The 21,018-nt window shown below is 48.2% G+C and overlaps 1 protein-coding gene across 1 annotated transcript in view; it reads left to right on the plus strand.

The window, feature by feature from the left end:
• Positions 1–1,857: 1,857 nt before the first annotated feature.
• Positions 1,858–21,018, plus strand: part of ETV5 (ETS variant transcription factor 5) — a 70,483-nt gene continuing 51,322 nt past the window's right edge. Inside the window, exons 1-5 of the mRNA XM_004713420.3 lie at positions 1,858–1,944; positions 5,548–5,672; positions 5,810–5,897; positions 6,026–6,073; positions 6,169–6,219. Of these exons, the coding sequence (XP_004713477.1) occupies positions 5,628–5,672; positions 5,810–5,897; positions 6,026–6,073; positions 6,169–6,219 (232 nt within the window). The 5' untranslated portion in view covers positions 1,858–1,944; positions 5,548–5,627. The remainder of the gene's footprint in view (positions 1,945–5,547; positions 5,673–5,809; positions 5,898–6,025; positions 6,074–6,168; positions 6,220–21,018) is intronic.

Here is a 21,018-nt window from a genome sequence, read left to right on the forward strand (position 1 = left end):
TCAGAGAGTAGGAGATTGGATAAGATTTGGGTAGGAAAAGTGGGTTGGGGCACTAACTGGGCCCTCCCTTTTACTGGGTGGAGAGATAGAACCCTCTGGATGAACCCCTTACAGGGATGTCTGGAACAAGATGGATGGGCAGCTGAGCAAGGGTAAGACCAGCAGCCACCATCCTCCCTGGGGAGTGAGCTGGGGGTGCTAAGAGGAAGCCTGCCTGGAGCTAGGAATGAAAGCAAAGGGCTCAACTAGGCAATTGAATATCAAGGAAGTTCTTGGGGAAAAGTTCAAAGCACTTGCCCACCCTCAAGACCCCCTCCATACCGGTCTCTCCCAGGGTCTGTATCTCACAGCTGGTCAGAGCTGGGTCCAGGACCCAAGCAGCCTGGAGTGGACTCCCATGTTTCATGGGCTACACAAGAAGAAGCATGCATGGACTTTAGGATTGCACACCGACAGAAGGGGAGGAACTCCCTTAGGAGCCACTAACAGCCTGGGCGGCTGGGGGGGGGGGGGGGGGGGGGGGGGGGGGCCGCCCCCACGCCGCACCACTAGGAGGGGGGGGGGGGGGGGGGGGGGGGGGTGCGGGGGTGGCGAGCGCCGCCCCATGGCATTCACTAGAATGGGGAGAGAGCAGAGTGGGGGAAAAGATTGCGGTTTGTGTTCCGGAACAGCCTGTTACGACTCAGCGATTGCAGTTAGTGCCCCATGGATCATTTGGCACAGCAGAGTTGCTTCTTGTCCTTCCCAGCTGCACGAGAGATCTAATTCGCAAAGGCTCCATCTTGCATTCAACACTCAAATAAAAAACAAGCAGCCGGAGAGGCAGGCAGGCGGCCTAACTCCGCAAGCCCGTTTACAGGGCTGGGGCAGCCAGGCCGGTGCTATCCCCGGGCATTTCTTGAGTCTTGACACTTTCTCACGTAGGGTCCAGAACCCACTCTGGCTGAGGTGACCGACTGCAATTAAACAGGGCAGAAAACGGGATCTGCTTGGGTCTTTAGGTCTTGCCAGTAAAATGGAAACGAAAATGTTTGGGAGCTCAGATTTTAAAGGGAGATACTGCTTATTCTGCCCCACTGGAAACCTGGTGAAAAGAAATTAAGGCCTCTCTTAAAAGGTAACTAAGATTAGAGGCTTCGGTTTCCGCTTGGTGTGTTTCTGTGGGCCGAACGCCCAGGTCGGTCAGCGAGTTTCTTTCTGGGTGGAATGACGAATTCCTCTCGCCAGAATTCTAAAACGATAACTTTGCTTGGTGCTGCAGCTGCGAACGTCTGGCGCCAAGCGGCCCATCCTGGTCACGAGGCTGTTGGGGGCAGAAATGAGTGGGGGGGAGTCGGGGTGGCGGGGGCCAGGTCTCAGTGAAAAGCCGGATTGTGGTGAGGAGAGAAGTAACGGCCGCTCTTCCCAGCCTCGGCCCCTTTAAGTGCTTCACTGACTCAGCTAAGCTTCCCCCTCAGGTCGCGTTTTTTATGAATGAAAAACGTCCTTACATTCATTATATAAACAAGCCTGTGCTGATTGGACAATGGCTCCGGTGCATAAATTATGTAAAGCAGAGCCCTGAGGGGGTGGGGGAAAGGACAAGCCGCAGTCCAATGGGGGCTGGAGTTGGTGGGGCGGCTCTGTTGGATTTGCCCGCAGACAGGGTAAACAAGAGATGATGGACAACCGCAGGAGAGGCCTCGGGCCAATAGGAATGAGGCTGGGGTAGGGATGCGGGCCAATAGCGGCTGCGGGAGCGGGGGGCTGCGGGGGGCCGGGCCAGCACTCCAGCCTGGTTGGCAGCTGCGGCGCAGAGTCCAGCCGCGGGTGCACGGAGCGGTTCAGTGTCCCCGAGCGGTTCGGCCCAGCCTTTCACCTAGGCTCCCAGGCCCGGTGCGCGCGTGCGTGAGCGCGCCTGCGCCGCCAGGACCGCTTGCAAGGGGAGGAGAGCCGCCGCCTCAGGTGAGGGGGCGTTGCGGGGGCAGGGGACGACGAAGCTGGAGCCAGGAATAGGTCCCAAGGGCCCAGTGGAGGGAGTTCACGGGCTGATTCACAGTCCTTCAAGTCGGGTGCACTTTACCTCAAGGGTGAGCGCCCCGAGGCTGATCACCCCCTCCTCCGGTGGCCCGGTCCGGTTCGGCTTGCGGGGGGTGTGCAGTGGCTAACGGTTCCGGAGCGCCGAGAGCGGGTTTCCGCACCTCTGGGAGAGGCTCGTCGGGCGCCCGGTGCGGGGGCTCCGGGGCGGGGATGGCGGAGCGCGGAGTTGCGGGTTTCCGATCTCTGGAGATCTGAGAGCCCCGAGGGGACTGGGAGGCTCGCGAGAAGAGACGCCTGGCGAAGCTCTGCAGGGAGGAGGGGGTGGGAAGCAGTTCGGGGTGGGGTGGGGGGGGCATTTGCGAGACGTTGTCCCCGGAGCCCCAGCAAGGGTTAAGTGACATAGGCAAGTGTAGCCTGCGGGATTGGGGGTCGGCCGGGAAGTTGGGGCAGGCCTTGCGAGTTTCAGGTTGTGCACAGTGGACACCCACGCTCGCATCTTTACACCCCACCCGCGCCCCAGCAGTTTGAGGGCGTCCGGCTGCGCGGTGACTCTCGAGAAATTCGGGAGCACCCGAAAGCCGGCTTGGAAATGGTAGAATAAATCAGGGGCGAGTAGACGGACTCTGGACCCGGGGCTGGATTAGGGGTCTGGCCACCCACACTTCCTGAGGGGCCCGGGGACCTCGGGGTAGGGGGGACCGAACTCTGGTTGAAAAGGGGTACCAAAGAGATGCTTGGTGTGGGCGGGGGGAGGGGGGCGGGGAGGTGGTAGAGCCAGCGCCTCAGTTCGTTTTTATGAATGTGGGTGACTTTATGAATGAAGCGGGGTTTTTTTTGGCTCCCTGCTCCCTGCGGCTGTTTTGTTTTTTTTTTCCCTTTTCCCTTTTTGTGAATGAAGCATTGAGCTAGTTTCCTAAAACGCTGGGGGTGAGGGGCCTGCGTCGGAGGCTGGGCGTGCGTTGGGATTGGGGGCGGGGCGCGGGCACATCCGAGGAGTTCTCTTGCACGGAGGAGCCTGGGAATTGGGTGGAAGTGTGTCTTATTTTGTGAATGGGGCCCTGCGCGAGGGATCCAGTTACAGCTTCTACCTGATGTGGCGGCTGCGGCTCGCTCTCCCATTCATAAAACCAGGCCCGCTGCGCGCCGCGGGGGAGGGAGGGGCCGCGATTTCGCCCTGTGCGCGTTTTCCTGGGGGCACCCGCAAGATGGGGCGGGGGGGGGGCGGTCGGGGGTACACAAAGGAAGTGGTTTAAACTCCTGGGTGAACTCGAGTCTGCCCTGCGGGCTTTTTTTTTTTTTTTTAATTACATTTTGAACACAATTTTTCTAGCCCTTGAACTCTTGAGAGCAACTTAAAAGAACCTCGATATCTGTTTGGGGTGTGTGTTTGGCAGTTTATTATTTTTTAAATTAAAGATTCTTTGCTTGTTTTTTTCATGGTGAAATATTTTGCAACGTGTTTCATCATGAGACTGAAAATACCTCCCCCTCCTTTTCTCAATGCGCTAGCAGATACAGAATTTTTAAGGCCTCGGTTTAATAGATTTGAGAGCCTACACAGGGCTGGTTTTCATGTCCCGCAAATCACTGCTGAGTTTGCTTGGATTCTGTACGCAGGTCGAGCACGTTTGAGAGGGAGGTTTTATTCTTGAACCCTCTGGCGCTGTACGGAAGGCACCACTGGGGAATAGTTTTTCCCTAGAACTGTGCTCTTCCACTTCTCTCCCTCTTTGACTTTGAAGCCATCTGATTACAAAGTGCTGAGAAGAGGCTCCCCAGGCAGGGTTTCCTCACATTGGACTCACTTTTGAATATTTGATGGTGTTCCACCCAGTGAAAAATGCAGTAAGATGAAATTATCCATTGGGGAAAAGTTCCCTCTTCCGATTTGTCTACACGCTTAGAGCTTAGGGTGAATGAAATGCGTTTTTTCCTTTCTGTTTTACTGACTCTATGGTCTGATTTGGAGAGTCAAATACAGGTACAAGGGGATGGTGCCTTCCTAAGACGGCCCATTCATTCCTCTCAAGTAAGATTAGGTCTCTTGCTCCCTTTTGACCAGCAGCATTTTGCTCTCCCAACATTTGCCATTGTTGAATGAATGTGTGTGTGTGTGTGTGTGTGGTGGGGCACCTTCTTGTGTGGGCAGGCCTTGTAGAAGTGGGAGAGAATATTGACCTCACTGTAAAAAACCAATTGCATTTTCTTGTTATGGATCTTTTTCATTGACTGCATTTTAAAACATCTGGCAGAGAGGTATTTAGAACATGAGCAGTGGAATCTAATTTCCTTGATCTCTTTTCAAAGATAAGAGGGAGTGTCAAAAAAGTTTGCTGGGGGGGGGAATGCTATTGCTATTATCTTTTCATTCCACCCCCATCCCCCCCAACTGTTTTGAAACCCCCTGGAATTCTGTTCTTTTAGAAGTTAGAGATATCAGCTATCTCTGTAAATGTGGATGGAGTTCTTTTTGACATCCCAGATTCTACACCTGTATTCAGAAAGTGCTTTTTAAATGCACGATAGGGTGAGAAGGTAAGTGTGCCTCTGATCAATACCAGAATAAATAAATACAACCCCACTCCTTGTCAGTGAGTGGATTCTGACTTGTAGCGGCGACCGTACAGGACAGAGCAGAGCCACCCTTGTGGGTAGTCCCTATTGTATGGGAGCAGTACAGGGCACAGCAATCCTCAATGTTGCCCCCTTGTGAAACTCCAGAGCTCTTCTGGATGAGTGTGTTCCTGGAATTATAGACAGTGTATTATCATTGCCCTACAAAGTACTTTCAGAAACACTACGTGTTTCAGATTCTTTATTGCCAATTATTTAGAACACTTCAATACAGTTTCGATGCTTCCTGTTACTGTGCTGTCAACAGTGTAATGCTCTCTCTAAAAACTTCCAGACACGAGAAATACCCTGGAAGATCGGCTGTGCCGAACAATCTCCAACCCTCACTTGGCAACTATCTGGTTTTCTGACATTTTGAGTTTGGGGATAATATGAAGATCAACAGTTTGGGGTGTTAACGAAGTACATAATAGCAGTGGCAATAAGGAGGTGCTAGGCGAGAGGAACACGGACGGTTGTGATGGTTACGGTGAGGTTATGTGTGAACTTGGCCGGACCATGAGCCTCAGTGGTTTGGCAGTTAGAAAGTGATGTAAGTTGACAGTTATGTAATGATATAGTCATTTTCCATTTTGGTGTCCTGGTATGGTAATCCTCCATTTTGACACCATGCTGGTTTAAAAAACAAAAACAACCTAGTCTTTGGAACCTGACCTTGTGCACCAATGAGAAGTGGGTATGATAATAACTGATCCGGAGAGACAGGATATAGGTACATTTCACGCACTGGATGCCCTTCATAAATCTTGGTATTAGTCTGTAAAGCTTACACCTTAGGTGGGTGTTCGGTACTTAAGAGAACGGTAATGATTTGGCACAGCCCTACAGAAAGAACACTGAAATCACTTCATCTCTTCACACCCCCAGTTGAGATCTTCCACATTTTTATTCCAGGAGGACCCCTTTCCTCCCCACCCACGAAACTACTCAATGGTGAGACCTTTCAAAGTGATTGTAGAGAACTTGGAAGCACCATGGATGGGTTTTATGATCAGCAAGTCCCTTTTATGGCCCCAGGGGTAAGTTTATATGACTGTGGGTTTCTTTTGTCCTCCCCCTGCATGTAGGGGCCTTGTCCTTATGAGTTTAGTGCTGCGACCTCCTTTTGGACAATTTTATGACCCTCTCACCTTCCCTGTCTGTTGCCGTCTTTCAGAAATCTCAGGCAGAGGAATGTCGAGCCCGGCCTGTGATTGACAGGAAGAGGAAATTCTTGGACACAGATCTGGCGCATGATTCTGAAGGTAGTGAAGCTTCCTTCTCCTGGGCGATGGCTTCCTCCGCTCATTGCCCGTGTGTGCGCCCCGAAGACGCCTTTTCCCCAGCCAAGGAATGGTCCTCATTTCCGTGTCTTCTGGTCTTCCTTTTGCAGAGTTATTTCAAGATCTCAGTCAACTGCAAGAGGCTTGGTTAGCGGAAGGCAAGTTTCTGGGCTGTCCTATGTTCCCTATCAAAACACTTTGCTGTGCTTTTTAATAAAGCTTAGAAGTCTAAAATAAAAATCTCCTTTTGCAGCACAAGTTCCTGATGATGAACAATTTGTCCCAGATTTCCAGTCGGATAACTGTAAGTACCTTGCTGAAACCGTTCGGTCATGGCACCTCCAGGTCCAGAAGATTCCTTTTCAGCTGTAGCCAGTACAGTGGGACTGCCTCATTTCTTGTTTGGGTTTTTCAGTAAGTCAGAGTTCACCCTGAAAACATTTGTTCCATCCCATATTGAAATTATTTATTAGTGCTTTTATAAAGGCTTTTATATCCCTGCAAGTAAGATTACTGATCGTGATTCATCCACTGTTTATTTTTTGCCCCCAAAGGTAGGTATTACAAGGCTCTAAAGCTCTACAAGTTCACAAAGCGTTTGGGAATGCATTCTCCCACGGCTTTTTGTTGGTTGGTTGGTTTTATAAACGAAGTCCTGAATGGGAACCATGAACCTGATCTTTTTCTTTCTTTTAAAAGTTCCGAAAATAATTAATGCAAGAATCCAGTTAATTGTGGTTTCACCTGACAGAGTGTCAATTTTGTTCCTAAGTGCACACAGAGTGGTCACGGGGAGGACCTGATTGATTGACTCCAAATTTTTCATGCCGTTGCTGTGGCTTTCCCATTCAGAGAAGAGTGGAAATGTTTTCTGAAAGTGGTCATTCAGTGGCCATTGCTTGTGATAGCCAAATGCAGTGAGGAAGCCCAGAGCGGGCTCTCTAGCCAGCAGGGGCCTGGCTAGATTTGCGGGGATCATTCAGGGCGGCCCTCAACAGGTTGGAGTGCTTTTCTGGTCCAGGCAGAGCTATCAAGGACAAAGCTGGCTGATGAAATTTGAGCAGCACAGGGCAGCTCTAGAGAGCATTAGTCACTGGCGAATGAGCAGGTTTAAGAGAGGGCTGGAGAAAATGCTCCCTCTCTTGAGAGTTGCATCATAGAGAAAACCATGTCTCTTAGTCATAGTTTATAATAGCAAGCACCTGAGCCAGGCAACGATATGATTTCTCATTTTGCACCCAATAAATTCTTCCCAGCTTTGTTTTATCGTGTGTGTGTGTGTGTGTGTGTGTGTGTGTGTGTGTGTGTGTGTGTAAAAGTCACTAGGAGAAGAGAGGGTATCTGTGAGTCTCAAGAGTGTTCTGCATCGTTAACTGAAAGAATGGAGGCTCCAGCTCAACATTCTTTAATGAATGGCCTCGTGTTCAAGGCATATTGCCATGAGTCTTTAAAAGGGAATAAACTGTAACTCTGCCGATACATGGTTACCTTAGCTTTGTCACAGCTTGCTGGGGGACTTTGCTATAGGGAAGCAAATGTGTGTTAATTAGTGCCCTCTGCTTTCAAGTGATTGGGAAGCTTGCCAATGAAAAGCTAAATAACACAGCCGAACGTGTATGTGAAAAGATTTGTAATCCAGCCTGCTTCTGTGTTGACAGTCTAGCCCAGCCTTTCCGTCTCTTGCTCAGAGCAGCATAAGCTGCAGGTTTTTTGTGAGGTGGCTTTCTTGGCAGAGACCCTTTGAAATGCTTTTATGACACTTTTGTTTGTTTTCCCGCATCCCAAAGAGTTAAGGGGGAGGTGGGATGACTGCATCTAAATTGATTTCATGTGCTGAAACCAGGGTATGTTCTTTAGAGAAAAGATGGCAGGCAAACAGGATTATCTGTAGAAATTGGCTACAGCAAAGGAATCAATCAATGTTTCGGCTCCATAGAAATAATTCCTGCCCAACTTATAGAATGTGCTTGGTTGTTTAGTTAAAAATAATCAGAAAAACCCCAAACTTACTATCATCCCATCAATTCCGACTCACAGTGACCCTGTAGGGCAAGGGAGAGTTGCCCCGGTGGGTTTCCCAGGCTGTACCTCTTTACAGCCTCCTCTTTCTCCTGTGGGGCGGCTGGTGGGGTCGATCTGCCCAGCCCATGTTTTCCACAGCCAAGAGGTTTCTGCTTACCGAGTGTGAGGTGTTTGTTTACTTTGTTTGCTTTTTATTTTAATTTCTTAGGTTGAGGCTCTCTCGTGTTCTGAGGATAAAATAGTTGAGAAGCGCAGAAAAGCCTTTTAAGGACTCTCTTTTAGGAATTCTTTTTTAATACTTCCTTTATCTGACTCTGACTTCTAGAGGTAGAGCAGGGAGTAGGGTAACTTCTGATAGACTTGCTTGAGTGTTTGGCTAGGACACACATGGGAGGTGGTGAATCTCGAGCCCTGAGTTCTGTGGCTGTGTGGGGCTGCTGTTCAGACTGATGGTGCAGAGGTGCACCTACAGAGCCAGGTGCTGGCCAACCCACTCTTCCTCCTCTGGGAATCCCCTGCACAGTGCTGTGGGGGGGACTGCTCCTCCTTGGTGAATACTAGAGCCCCTGACTCCTCTGGGGGAGGGGGAGAAGCTCATTCAAACTTACTGTAGACTTAGGAGGTGGCTTGAACCACTCATGCAGTGAACCAATCTTCCATTTACTGGGTAAAGCAAATCTTTTTCCTAAACGCTGTTGGTTTAGTATTCTCAGTTGCAGGAACATTTGTAGGCAAATGCTCTTCTGCTCTGTTGTGGGCAGTAGTCAAGCTTTCCGGTTAATGATTAGATAATTTTCTTTTTTGGGAATGTGTGTGTGTAACAGAAGTACTAGTATGGGGACTCGTTTTTATTTGGAATGGCACTGATTGAAAGATGATGGCGTGTGTGTGTGTGTGTGTGTGTGTGTGTGTGTGTGTGTGTGTGTGTGTGTACACACCGTAGCTCAACTTTTAAAGAGATTATGTTGTATACATTTCCCCCATTTCTGTTTCTTGCCCATAGGCATCTCTCCTAAGCGTGATTTGAAGAAGTGAGACCATTGTTCTTATAAAGCCTTAATCCTTACAGAAATGGCAACTGCCCGATTTACGTGTAGCTGTATGCTTCTCACCTCCACCTCAGAAAATTGCCATTAGTAAAGTGCCCCTCCCCGTGCACGCGCATACACACACACACACACACACTCACGCACGCACGCGCACACATACCACCCCCACCCCTACCACCACCCCCAAACCTGGAAATGTTGAGATTAAATCCAAAGGATTAAAAAGAATAACCTCTAGACCATAGGAGCTTGCCAGTGCCCTCCCCACCCAGGAAAGTCTAGAGTGTTCAACTGTTTTACAGAAATCTTAGCGGACTCCCTGATTTTATAGAGGGGACTACGTCAGAGGCAGAGAGCTAGGGAAGTTTGGGGCAAAGAGGGAGGAGATCGGTGAATCAAGGAAGGAAGTATACATGTGTGTAAACACACGCACAATACATTAAGGAGGCAACAAAAAATTTAATGGAAAAGTAGAATCTGAAGATAATAGGATTTTTTCACAAACTTTTTTGAGCCCGTGTGTGTGTGTGTGTGTGTGTGTGTGTGTGTGTACACAGATAGATGCCCTCTTGAATTGGACAGTTAGCAAAGTATTACTAATAAACACTTGGTGCTTGAGTTTTTCCACTTACGATTTGAAGACAAATAAAAATGATAAAACTGACGTTTCTTAGAAGATATTAGTATGTACAGATAAAACTGTATATTAAATATGTGTGTCGTAGCCAAATATATATAGAGAGATGCATACCCGCTGCCATAGAATAGATTCTGATGCACAGTGGCCCTATATAGGGTTTCCAAGACTTGAAATCTTTATGGGACCATACAGCCTACTCTTTCTCCCACAGAGCAGCTGGTGGGTTTGAACTACCAACCCTGAGATTCGCAGTCCAATGCCAAACCCACAGCACCACCAGGACTCCATGTAGTAGTGTAATACATAGATCTACCAAACCAGGGAATCTGGGTCAGTACATAGTTTGTATACATAACCTTAATAGGCATGTTCTCAGAGAATTGACTATAAGTCAAGTCTGTGGCTGATTGGAACTCAGTGCTTAGACTCAGAAGGAGATTTTGTTCCTTTTTCTAAACTGACTGCTTGAGTGTGCTGAAGGATCCTGGAGATGTCAACACAAATAAATAAACTCCTTTTTAAGTGCAGATTTCAGGGTTTTTTTAATCTCATTTTTGAATGAGTGATGTGAATGCTTACCCATCCGCCTCATGAATAACTAGGATATTTTATGCTGGGGAGAAGGCCTAATAAAATTAGAGCTTCCACATGAAATAAAATGTCAAGAATTGTGTTTAAACCCAAATGACCCTACCTTTCCCCCTGGAAGTGTTCATTTTCTATGTATGTTTCAAAAAGTGTGAAATGACTGGAGGAAGTTTGCCATTTCCTAAGGACTGACTAGTTAACTGATACAATCTTGACTTTGCATAAATACATTGCAATTGATGGATGGAAAAACAAGATAAAGTGTCACCACAGCCTTTGAGCTTAAAACACATTGACCCTAATCTTGTGTCCATGTGAGGTGATCTAGCTGGCTTTTGTTTTGTTTTTTCTTTTCTTTTAAGGGAAATACATGTGTGGTTGATGTCATAGAGGCAGCCCGTCTTGATGAGAGCCTGTCTTTTTGAACTCAGACATGTAGTGTAGCAAATACCCAGGTTTACTTGTTCAGAGTTTTTTCTGGCCCTCCCTCAGGTCTTTTTGTTTTGGAAAAGAAAGAAAACGGTGACCCTTTTAAGAGACTTGGGAGGCAAGGATATCAGAAATTTACCCCTTTTAAGAGCCCATGGTTCTGAAGAGAAGGGGGAAATGAGCAAAGAGCAGGTTACTGGAGGGGAAAAAGCATTAGGGAGGCACTATTTGACCCCGGGGTTTTCAGGACTGCTATCAAACCCTTTGTTAGCCAGTCCCCTGCCTTATCCCCACATGGGTATGAAAAGATTCCAATTCCTTTCTGCTTTGAAAGTGAGTTGGATCCTTACACCAGGACTCAATAAAGACCAAACTAGCTACTTGACCCTGGATTGAAAAAGAGCTGTGTGTTTGACCAAGTCTGTTTCCCTGTTATTTTAATGCAGGTGTGTTTATTAAAAACCATGCCGTTGTCCTTTACCCTGTCCCGTGTAGTTTCTTTGCTTAAGAGAATGAAACCCAGCAGCCTTTCCTTCCAAGTCCGTCCTTGGTGCTGGGTAGAGGGACTTGGGTTGGAGAAGCCCACATCTGTGCCTACCGGGAAGATCCTTGATGTAGGTGCCAGAAGTAACAAAATCCTGGCATCCTTCAGTAAATGGTGTCATTCAGCAATTTTATAAAGTGAGGGGGGTGGGTAGCATTATATAACAGCCAGTGGGTGCTAGCTGCCAGTTCTACCATCTAGTAGTGTCATGGTTCACTTTCATTCTCAAAAACAGTCTTACTGTTAGGGGGTTGAGGCCGGGTGAGAGAACCACGCATTGCTTGGGTTTTCATGTTGGTAAAGAACATTCAGGTTGAGAGGCTCGCAGCCTCCTTGCGAGGGTGCACGGCTGCCCTTGAGGCAGCTTGGGGCCCATCTGTGCCCTGGCACTCGGTGCTCTCTGCTTGGACTCCAAGGAGCTCAGAGTCCTGTCATGTTGCAGCTCCCAGCTCTTGGGCTGGTGCCAGCCACGCTGATGCCAGTACCGGATTAGGTTGCTTTTTAAAAAAAATTCATTTTGTGAACTCATCAAGCTCACTTAACAGAGCCTTTGGTTGTCAGTTCCTATCATTGTCCCTAGTCTTCTAAGAGGCCCTGCTTAGTGGAAGAGCACAGTATGATGTGTGTGTATATGTGTGTGTGTGTGTGTGTGTGTGTGTGTAGACACGGAACCATAACATTAAGTGCACCTTTGGGCCTGGCAAGTCGATGACTGTAGACTCTCCCACAACTCAGCTGTTAAAGGGAGAAGAGCCTCCACATAGAGGGGTGTCCAGGTCCTAGCAAATAGGGGAGACTCCTCGGCCCCTGCGGGAGCCAGCATCTAGGAGAAGAGAGTGAGATGTAGCTAGCAAAAGGCCCAGAGTTAGAGGCAGGCATCGAGTGGGGGGTGCTGTGGCCAGAATGGAGGGAGACATGCTTCAAGTGGGACCATCTGAGGTCACTGAAGGGGGTGGGGTGGGCAGGGAGCTGGCGGTCAGAAAGTAATCACAAGATACTGAAAACACCCGAACTTGTTATGAAAGGTACATCCCATGAGCTAAAAGTCTCCCTCCTAGATCTGATTTTCATGAAACCATCAGCTGTTCCTTAAAATGGAGGCTAGTTGTCAGACTGGCTGCACGGAGCAGCTCTCCCTCAGGGGTGATGACTTGAAAGAAAATACCGGAGAGGTCTCTGGGAGATGCCAGCGTTTTGGCTTTGTACTTTGCCCATGTCCTCCAAGTAGATTTCGCCCTCCAACCCCAGATCCCCACACTGTGTTTTGACCTCTCTGGAGGGTATTGTCAGCCCTACAGGGCAATCTGATGCCTGGCAGAGCATCTGTGGAACTGTTCATAATAGGTAGCTCACCCCCTCCCTGATTGTTGCCAGAGAACTTAGCAGTTCCTCCAGAGACCCCCAGTCCCCTGGGGTGGAAGCCAGGTGGCCCTCGAGGCTGAGGAATCGGAGAAGCCCGGACGCTGGCTTCCACTGCGCAATCCTGTAATGCTAACCAGCTCGCTCCGGGGCAAGGGAAAATACCACTGAAGAGTGAGTCTCCGCCGGTTGTAGCCGATCCTGAACACTGTCGCCCCAGATAGTTCGCATCTTTTGCCTTGCTCCGCTTGCCAGAGGGCACTTCCGGACCTCACGTCTCACTGACTTGCACACCCTTGCAGCTTTCAGCCAGGGTCTCGGCCAGTTGGATCCCTGAGAGGGCGCAGAGCAAGCCGGCGCCCCGCCGCGTCTGAATTTCTTACGTAAACACAACTCGCTGGGCGAGCAAGCGTCCCTGCGGCGACAGCTGGGCTCTGTTACGCCGGCCCCGGGGAGCCGAGTGGTAGATTCCCCCTCCTGCCTGAATGGAGCATTCCAAATTGGTTGTGAATGGAGGGCGGGGCGCGCTCGCAGACTTTTTCAATGAATAACCAGACCCCATTGTGCAGCCCGTGGAAAAACAACCAACTCGAACAACACAGGGACTGTTAGAAATACGCTTGTGATTGGCAGCTTGGAGAGCCTCCAAAATTAGTTTCCTTTGGCTTCCCTGCTGCTCCCTGTCCTCCCAGCCTGGGCTTAATGGGGTTGGAGTTTTTATTTTAAGTGCGTTAACCCTCCGACTGCCGGACGCAGGCTTTGGGCTTATGAGGAAGGGGCCGTGGCTGCTGAACACCGGGAGCACTAGAACCCGCCGCGCCGGTGTAGACTAGCTGTTTAAAGGAAGTGAACCTGCTGGAGAGGATGGTTTTTCTTTCCCCTGGAGGGAAAGGTGTTGGGGCTTGATCTGAAGCTATTACCTTTTTATCTTCTGCTTCCCTGCTTCCTGTGGCAGATTCTTAACTGATCTGGTGCTGCGACCTCCAGGCTTGCCCGGGGCTGAAGATGCACGTTGGCCTGCCACTGTGCAGACTTCTGGTTAGAGTGACATTTTAACCCGAGGGGTGACACGGCTGCCACTTCCTTGCACCTTGGCTTTTCTGTTTAGGTTTTTTTCCCCCTCACTGTGGTCAGATAATTGCCATTTTTTTAAAAATGACACTTCCCAGTGGGGTACTCAGCTATGGGGGAGCCTCACTGTGACTGCAACCCCTCCACTAGGCACTGATCAGATACATCACCTTGAATGGCCACTCCAGAAGTACCGGGATAACATAGCCTCTGAGCCACCCCAAACCAGTGACCACCCCCACCCCCCACATACACACACACACAGCCACAGAGGGATGGGCATCAGGTTCTAAGGTGGCCCCTTGCCTCAGTAAAACTGCCCTTCAACATTCCCCAAAGCCCTAGTTCACAGACACCTCCTTCCCCAGTGGGGACAGGAACTAGACCAGGACCGTGTATGATAAGCATACAGAGCGATCCCTTCCCAAACCATACCCAATAAGGGATGAGCCAGTGCACTTTTCCCCATGGGACTTTGAAAGAGCTCTGTCCGGCTCTTGCTCCTAGGACACTCGCCCTGGCCACCATAGTAATGCTATTTGCATTTGTGTTTGGCCACGAGGATTCTCCCCCCACCCCCCTGAAATATTTCTCACTGTAAATTGGTCTTGAGCAAGAATGTCTTCCCATCCCTATTAAAAAAGACAAGAACAGGCCTGGGCAGATTGCCCTTTTGTGCGAGCGTTTGAAACCTCTCAGGAGGTAACCCTAGATATCAGCAGTGTAAGAGGATGCTGCTGTTTGTGCATCTGCAGCGGGGCTGAGGAGGACTTGAGCTTACATAAACACTTTTCAGCTGAGTGCCTGGAACTGCTTTGTAATTGCCTGAAAGGGCACTTAATGAGGGTCTTTTATACGTTGCCCATAGAAAAGGTAGAATAGAAGAGGGAGGATGTCTCTTCCACATGGTCACCCAGGGTAAAGACCAGATCCTGGCATGCCGGCCCCACGTTTCCCAATCTGCATTTTAATAGAGAGTAAGTTAGTGGTGATCCTTTGCCTGTGCTGCTGGATACCCTGAGCCAGTCGATGCTGGCCCCTCCTCCTCCTTCCCTCCCAGTCAGAGAATCTTATTTCTTGAAGAATCAGGAGGAAAATAATGCAGAGTTTGGATGTATTCTGTATCTTGATGAATATTAAATTTAGCCCCTAAATAGAAAGCCCATTTTTCCTCCTGCAGAGCGGCTGGTGGTTTTGAACTGCTGACCTTGCAGTTAGCAACTCAATGTATCACCACGCCAGAACTCCTGTTGAAAGAATCAGCAAATGATTTCTCTCTAGGAGTCGTCAAAGGCCAGGGACCCCCTTTGGTTGGTGTCTTCCTATCTGACTTTGCCATAACACCAGGTCTGTACCCGGTGAGTGACATAGCACCCCCGTTAGAGCCTTCTTGTTACCTTTCTTGCTTACTGGGCTTTCCACAGCCCTCAGCACCAGCCTCCAGCTGATAAGGAAGTCACTTGGATAGAGGAGGGTCTGAAAACTTGGGTTCTGCGAGTCCTTGGTTTGACCTCAAGAGATAAACAACAAGACAAGTCAAGGCTGTTTCTCATTTTCTGTTTCCCCTTTTAAGCCCGTGCACTAGCCCAGGCTTCCTGGGCTGCATTTAGACTCAGGGCAGTTAATGCTATGTTTCCCAGGCAGGCTGCGTGTGAGGGAGAAGTACAAGTCACAGTTGGGGCGCCCTTGACGCACTTGCCGAGTTTCTGCTTTTAGGAGAAGTGGGCTATAGATAGAAGAGGAGGGTTCTGGTGCGAGAAGCCAATTTCCCTCAGGTTTGGATTTTCTCCCATCGGATTTTAAAGATGGATTTTTAAGATAAAATTTTCCACGGGGCTGAAATCCTTTCTCAAGGATCTTAACACTTCACTGTAATGCCAGCTTAGATGAGAATTCTATACTTTGAGAATAAGTGACAAGAAGGATGTTCAGGCTCAAGGTTTAGCTTTATGCGGTCTCTGTCTTTATTTTCCTGGAAAAATGCCCCACAAAGGAGGAATCGTACTGTCCTCTAGCAGCACTGGAACTGTGAGAACAGGGCTTTCTTCAGGCTGTTTTCTCACGTGTAAAAATGAAAGATCCTCTTGGTAAAAGTAAGAAGCGCATTAAAATTCTTTGAGCAGCTTCCCTTAGGGCAGCGGTTCTCAACCTGTGGGTCCTGACCCCTTTGGAGGTCGAACGACCCTCTCACAGGGGTTACCCGATCCATAACAGTAGCAAAATGACAGGAAGTAGCAACGAAAATGATGTTATGGTTGGGGGGTCGCGGCATGAGTAAGGTTGAGAACCGCTGCCGTTGGGAGGTAGTCATTGATACATCTGAATAATACTCACATCCTTCTTATGGTTTAATCCAACCAGGCAATGACCTTTCTAATCTGCCAGGTTCTTAGGCACAAACGGAACCAAATGACCCAGGGAGAAGGCAGCTCTGTGGACTCACGGTCCAAAAAGACACCACCCCCACCCTATCACCCCCACTCCCAAGGGTAGGTGAAAGGAAGACCATGCACTCAAAGCCAGAGGATAAAACCATTTTTATCTGACTCTTCAGAATCAGCTCTGTATACTTGGGCAAGCTTTACGCTCTGTTAAACCCTTTGGTTTCTCTCTTTTTGAAAATTGGTTCAAAGTGGCAGTAAGTATGATTGGAGGCAAAGGTCCTAGTTATATCTGAGATGTGGCCGTTTCTGCAATGAAGAACAATTCATTCTGTACAAAATACTTTTCTAGGGGCGTCCCAGGGCCATAAATACAGGAGCCCTACCTCAGTCGCCATCGTTAGGATCGGCGAGGCCTTGGAAGGAAAGGAACTTCAGAAACCCAAGTTATTCTAAGATGAAAATGTGGAGCAAGTGTAAGGTTCAAGGAAGTAAATAGTAAATGTGAGATTTGTACTTCTGGGTCAAGAAAAAGTCTCGACTCCCACTGGTATTATTTTCCTCATTTGATAACAGATTTCATATTTGGAAATGACTTTGAAAGATGCAATTCTGTGCTAAGAACAAGAGTGCTACACACTGTGCTCCTCCTCCACAGCTCAGAACCTTGCTGACTGAGTTCATCCGTCCACGTGGGCTTCTCTTACTTAAATGACTGCTTTGGGAAGAGAAGAGAAGAACATTAATATAAAGAATCTCCCTTTCTATTTTAGCCAGTCTTACTTGGTAGAGACCTTTAAACATCACCTGTGTTATTATCAGTAGCATAGAAGTAAAGAAAGGACAATATCTCAAATTCCATTTAGCCACCACCCCTTGTAGTTGAGCACCAGGGGCTTGCCCAGCTCCTTGCTCTACCCTGGCAAACTTGCGCCTGGGCCGTGTGTCATCCTTGAGGATCCTTCTGCTCCGAGGGTCTACCACAGATCAGACTGGCTCCCTGTCCCTGGGACCAGTACCTTCATCTCTAACCAGGGTCTAATAACTGATTGGAGGGCTGGGGCAGCTTCCAGCCACATGCAATGGACGGAACAAAGAGATCTCTTGAAGAGCCACTCTTGCCCGATGTAACCAAAGCTATCCTTCCGCTGTCTGGTCTTTACAACACGGGTGGTATTGCTTGACCCACATTGCATTTTCTCTGTGGGAGGTAGGTGAGGTAGGGGCAGGCTTGAGCTCTCCTTGGACGTTAGTGTGGCTTCCACGTGGTGACATTTAGTTCATCTAGCCCAAGCAGGCTGAATAGCCAAATCTGGGGCCAACCTGAGTGCTACCCCACCTGTTGAGTGATGGTTGTACATTATGCAGTGATAAAAGGAAGCTTTTCTTCTCTGGCCTGCAGTGTTTCAGCAATACAGCATTCCAGTTCAAAGACTATGTTTCCAAGAGTATAAGAATGCCTCTGTTGGAAGCCCTTAACTATAGTGTGTTACCCATTCCTTTCCCACCAAGGCTTTGAACCAACCCCCTGCTGAGAATTTGCCTTTCCACCCCAGATATATTGAATCAGAATCTACATTTTAGCCAGATTCTTAGGTATCCATAAAAATCACCGGGGACTCTTGCTGAAAATGTAGATTCTGATTAGTGGGTCCCAGGGTCAAAGGCGTGTTCTCAGCCGGCAGTTGAACTGGGGTGTTGGATGCCTTCCTTTTCCCACAAAGAAATGCAAGTTCCTTTATGAGGATAAAACCTCCATTTTCAATTTTTTCTGTGTTCACCCAAGCCCAAAAGCCTTGGTTTAGGGAGTTCGAATGGAAGCCACAGCCTGAGGCTTCTTGAGTAGGAACAGCTAGTGTGCTGGGTTCTCTGCTAAGGATCTAACTTGCATCGGGTTATCCACCTTCCAGGGGGCAGTAAAGGCACAAATCACCCTAGTGCCAGCCTTAAACAAACATAATGTAGAAGCAGGTCCCTCTCCAGAGCCACTGGGAGCAAGCACTGCAGCAGCTTGGCTTGTAAGCACTAATTCTCTGTACAGCCAGCATCTCCCCAGAGAAGGCACCGTCCAACGAGCTCCGGTTTATTACACGTCTCATAAACCAGACCCAGGTTGCTGCTGTCAGCTGAAATCCATAGTAGAGATTGAGAGTTATCTGAGATAAACAGAAAATGGAAGAGAGGCTTACAGAGCATGGCTTCACGGGTTTAACTTCATCGTGGTATCACTTGTGTTGTCTAATTTAAAACCCAGCTAGGGGAGATTCTCCGAGTAACTCTGATTCCGGAATCCTGGAAGGAAGTCGTCCCACTAGCTTTGTAGGTACCTCTTAGAGATTCCAGCTAACACTGCCTTCTAATGCTGTTAGACATCTGTGCAGTTGGCTCCGTCTCTTTCCATGCCACCCTTTAATTTCCGACTCGTATTCAAGGCACTTGGAGCTGCGTTTTCAGAATTTTTAATCTTCTGGTGTCCCTGTTACCCATGTCCCGGTCACCGCTTTTGTGAATTGAGTATGGGTGCTCCAAAGACCAAGTCTCCCTTTTGTCTTTTGAGCAGGGGATCCATGTTTTAAATTGGTGTTCACTCACAAACCCTGGCCGGGGCTGGCATTCCCAGGATCCTTCCCAGAACGGTTGCTGGCTCTTGAATTTCCAGGCACTTGATATGACTTCCCTCAATTCTTATGGGCAAGAAGAGAGCTCCTTCCCTCACCTCTATTCCAACTAGAGAAGGACCTGGCTCAAATTCCCTGGTTGTTATTTCCCTCTCGGATTCCCCAGCGTTTTCTTGCAAGGTCTTCCGGACTTCAAGAAAATGGAGCTGCCTTGTAGGTTAGTTTATTTCCTATGACAAAGTAAGCCTAACCCTGCTGTGTTTTTCTGCCTTTTCCCATAATCTGGGTCATGATGGTAAATTCAAAGTCTTCCTTTTCTTAAGCTGATTGTATCAGCCCAAGTTTCCGAATCTCTAAATCACATACAATAGAGAGTTGCTGGTTTGATTTTTCTCCGTGTTTTGGAGGTTGTTGGGTTTTGTTTGTTTGTTTGTTTGTTTGTTTGTTTGTTTTTCAGTTGACACCAATTCCTGAAGCCTTTCTTCTGTTGACTGTAGTGGGTTTTTTGTTTCGTTTTTTTCCCTCCTGCCAGGAGAAATCTGATTCCTGGGGCCAGATGTTCCAGGAACTGGATGTATCAGTTTCTTACTTAGTGTGCAGAAGATGAGAGTGGCCAGGAAGTACACTGTCTGAAATTATCCATTGATGAATTCTGCCACCTCATGGTTGATCTTACACCTGGATCCAGAAACATGACGATCAATTCTTTGATCCTCACTGACAAAGAACAGAAAGGGGGGCGGGGGGAGGCGGCTGGGAATGACCTGGTATCATGAACCCAAACAAACAAAACCCCTGGGTCATGCAACTGTGCTTTCCTGAAGAGATTTTTCTCTCTGCCTCTGGATACCAAATCCTATTTCTCAGCAGAACCCTTGACTTTCTTCATCAAGGTCTTGGCCTCAAAGAAAGATGGATGTGTTTTCAGGCTTAAGCTGCCTGAGAGCTCTTGCGTCTATACACGATGTGTTTGGCCTGAGTATTGGTTCTCCCACACCTTGTGTGGAGGGCTTTAATCCCATCCCGCAATCCTACGGCCATCGCTCTTTTTAATCCCACGACATAAATGCACAGAGGATTTCCAAGCCACTATATAATTTCTAACGTAAGTTAGGTCTCAAATTCCACACTCCTTTCTGATTTGGGGCTGGTAAACTAGGTTGGTCCAGTCTCCAGAAGTCCTTGGGGGGGGGCGGTTTCGTTTTTCCCAAAGGCTTAGAGCAGCAGAAGTTTAGACAACCATTTTGGGTTCCCCCCTTCAGTCTTGGTTCTGGTCCTGCTCAGCCTTTATGGGCAGAAGGGGCCAAGCGAGCTGTTGGAGGAGGGGGGGACCAGAATGAGGGAGAACCTCAAAGGAAGAGAACCTTAATTATTTTTCCTGCAAACCCACCTGGATTGGTGACAACTGAGTTATTCTCTCATGAGGATTCAGGGATGAAATTTAATTGAGTTTGTCTAGCTGTTCTGATAATGTTCTAAACCTACTGTGCACATCTTTTCACAAGGAGTGGAAATTTCCATATTTTTCCCAAGCATACTTTCTGGGCTTGCGTTAGGCGTACTTTTTATTCCTGGTACGTGTATATTAGGATGTATACGGAATTACTAATAAATCGTATTGTAATTGAGAGTTTGGTTCTGGTGTGGTTGATGTCTTTTTTTCACCCAAGAAGTAGTAGCGGTGACGCCAGGCAATGGTCACGGTAATATTAGGGCGGTTGTCACTTTGCCTTCCCCAGGGCATTTCCTTGTCCTTTCTCAGTGGCCCAGAGCCAACACATACTTGAGATTCACTTACTCTTGTGTAACCTTCAGATTCCCAAGGCCATTTTAATCCAAACATGGTCAGTGGCAGGGTGGAAAGAGCAGCCTCGTTCCAATTTGGTAACAGGCCACGAGCAGCCTTCTTCATGTGCGAACACATGATTTTGAAGTTCTTATCGATCCGCTTTTGGCATATGAGCCAACCGTAAGTTACCATAATAGGATTTGTTTCCCCAAATCTTACGGCGGAAATGGAATACATTATGTTTTGTTGACTTATTTTTAAGTCCTGTTACTGTATTTGCTTCACCGCTCTTTGTACGGGTATGTGTTTTCTTGCTGTGTAAGAAGTTGTAGGCATCATGATTTTTCACTCGTGAGCATCTCCTGCTCACTCCCGTCGAGTCGATTCCGACTCTCGGTGATCCTACAGGACAGGGTAGAACTGCCCCTCTGGGCTTCTGAGGCTGTAACTCTTCACAGGAGTAGACAGCCTCATCTTTCTCCCTCAGTGTGACAAGTCAGTTCGAACTGCTGACCTTGAAGTTAGCAGCCCAGCCCATAACCACTGCACCACTAGAGCTTCTTTCTCCTACAAAGCTTAGTAAAATGAGCTATTATCTAGTAAAATTTGTCAA

The sequence above is a fragment of the Echinops telfairi genome, unplaced genomic scaffold (genome assembly GCF_000313985.2).
Source record: "Echinops telfairi isolate 266 unplaced genomic scaffold, ASM31398v2 ScPeMD7_7407;HRSCAF=8445, whole genome shotgun sequence".
Lineage (NCBI taxonomy): Eukaryota > Metazoa > Chordata > Mammalia > Afrosoricida > Tenrecidae > Echinops > Echinops telfairi.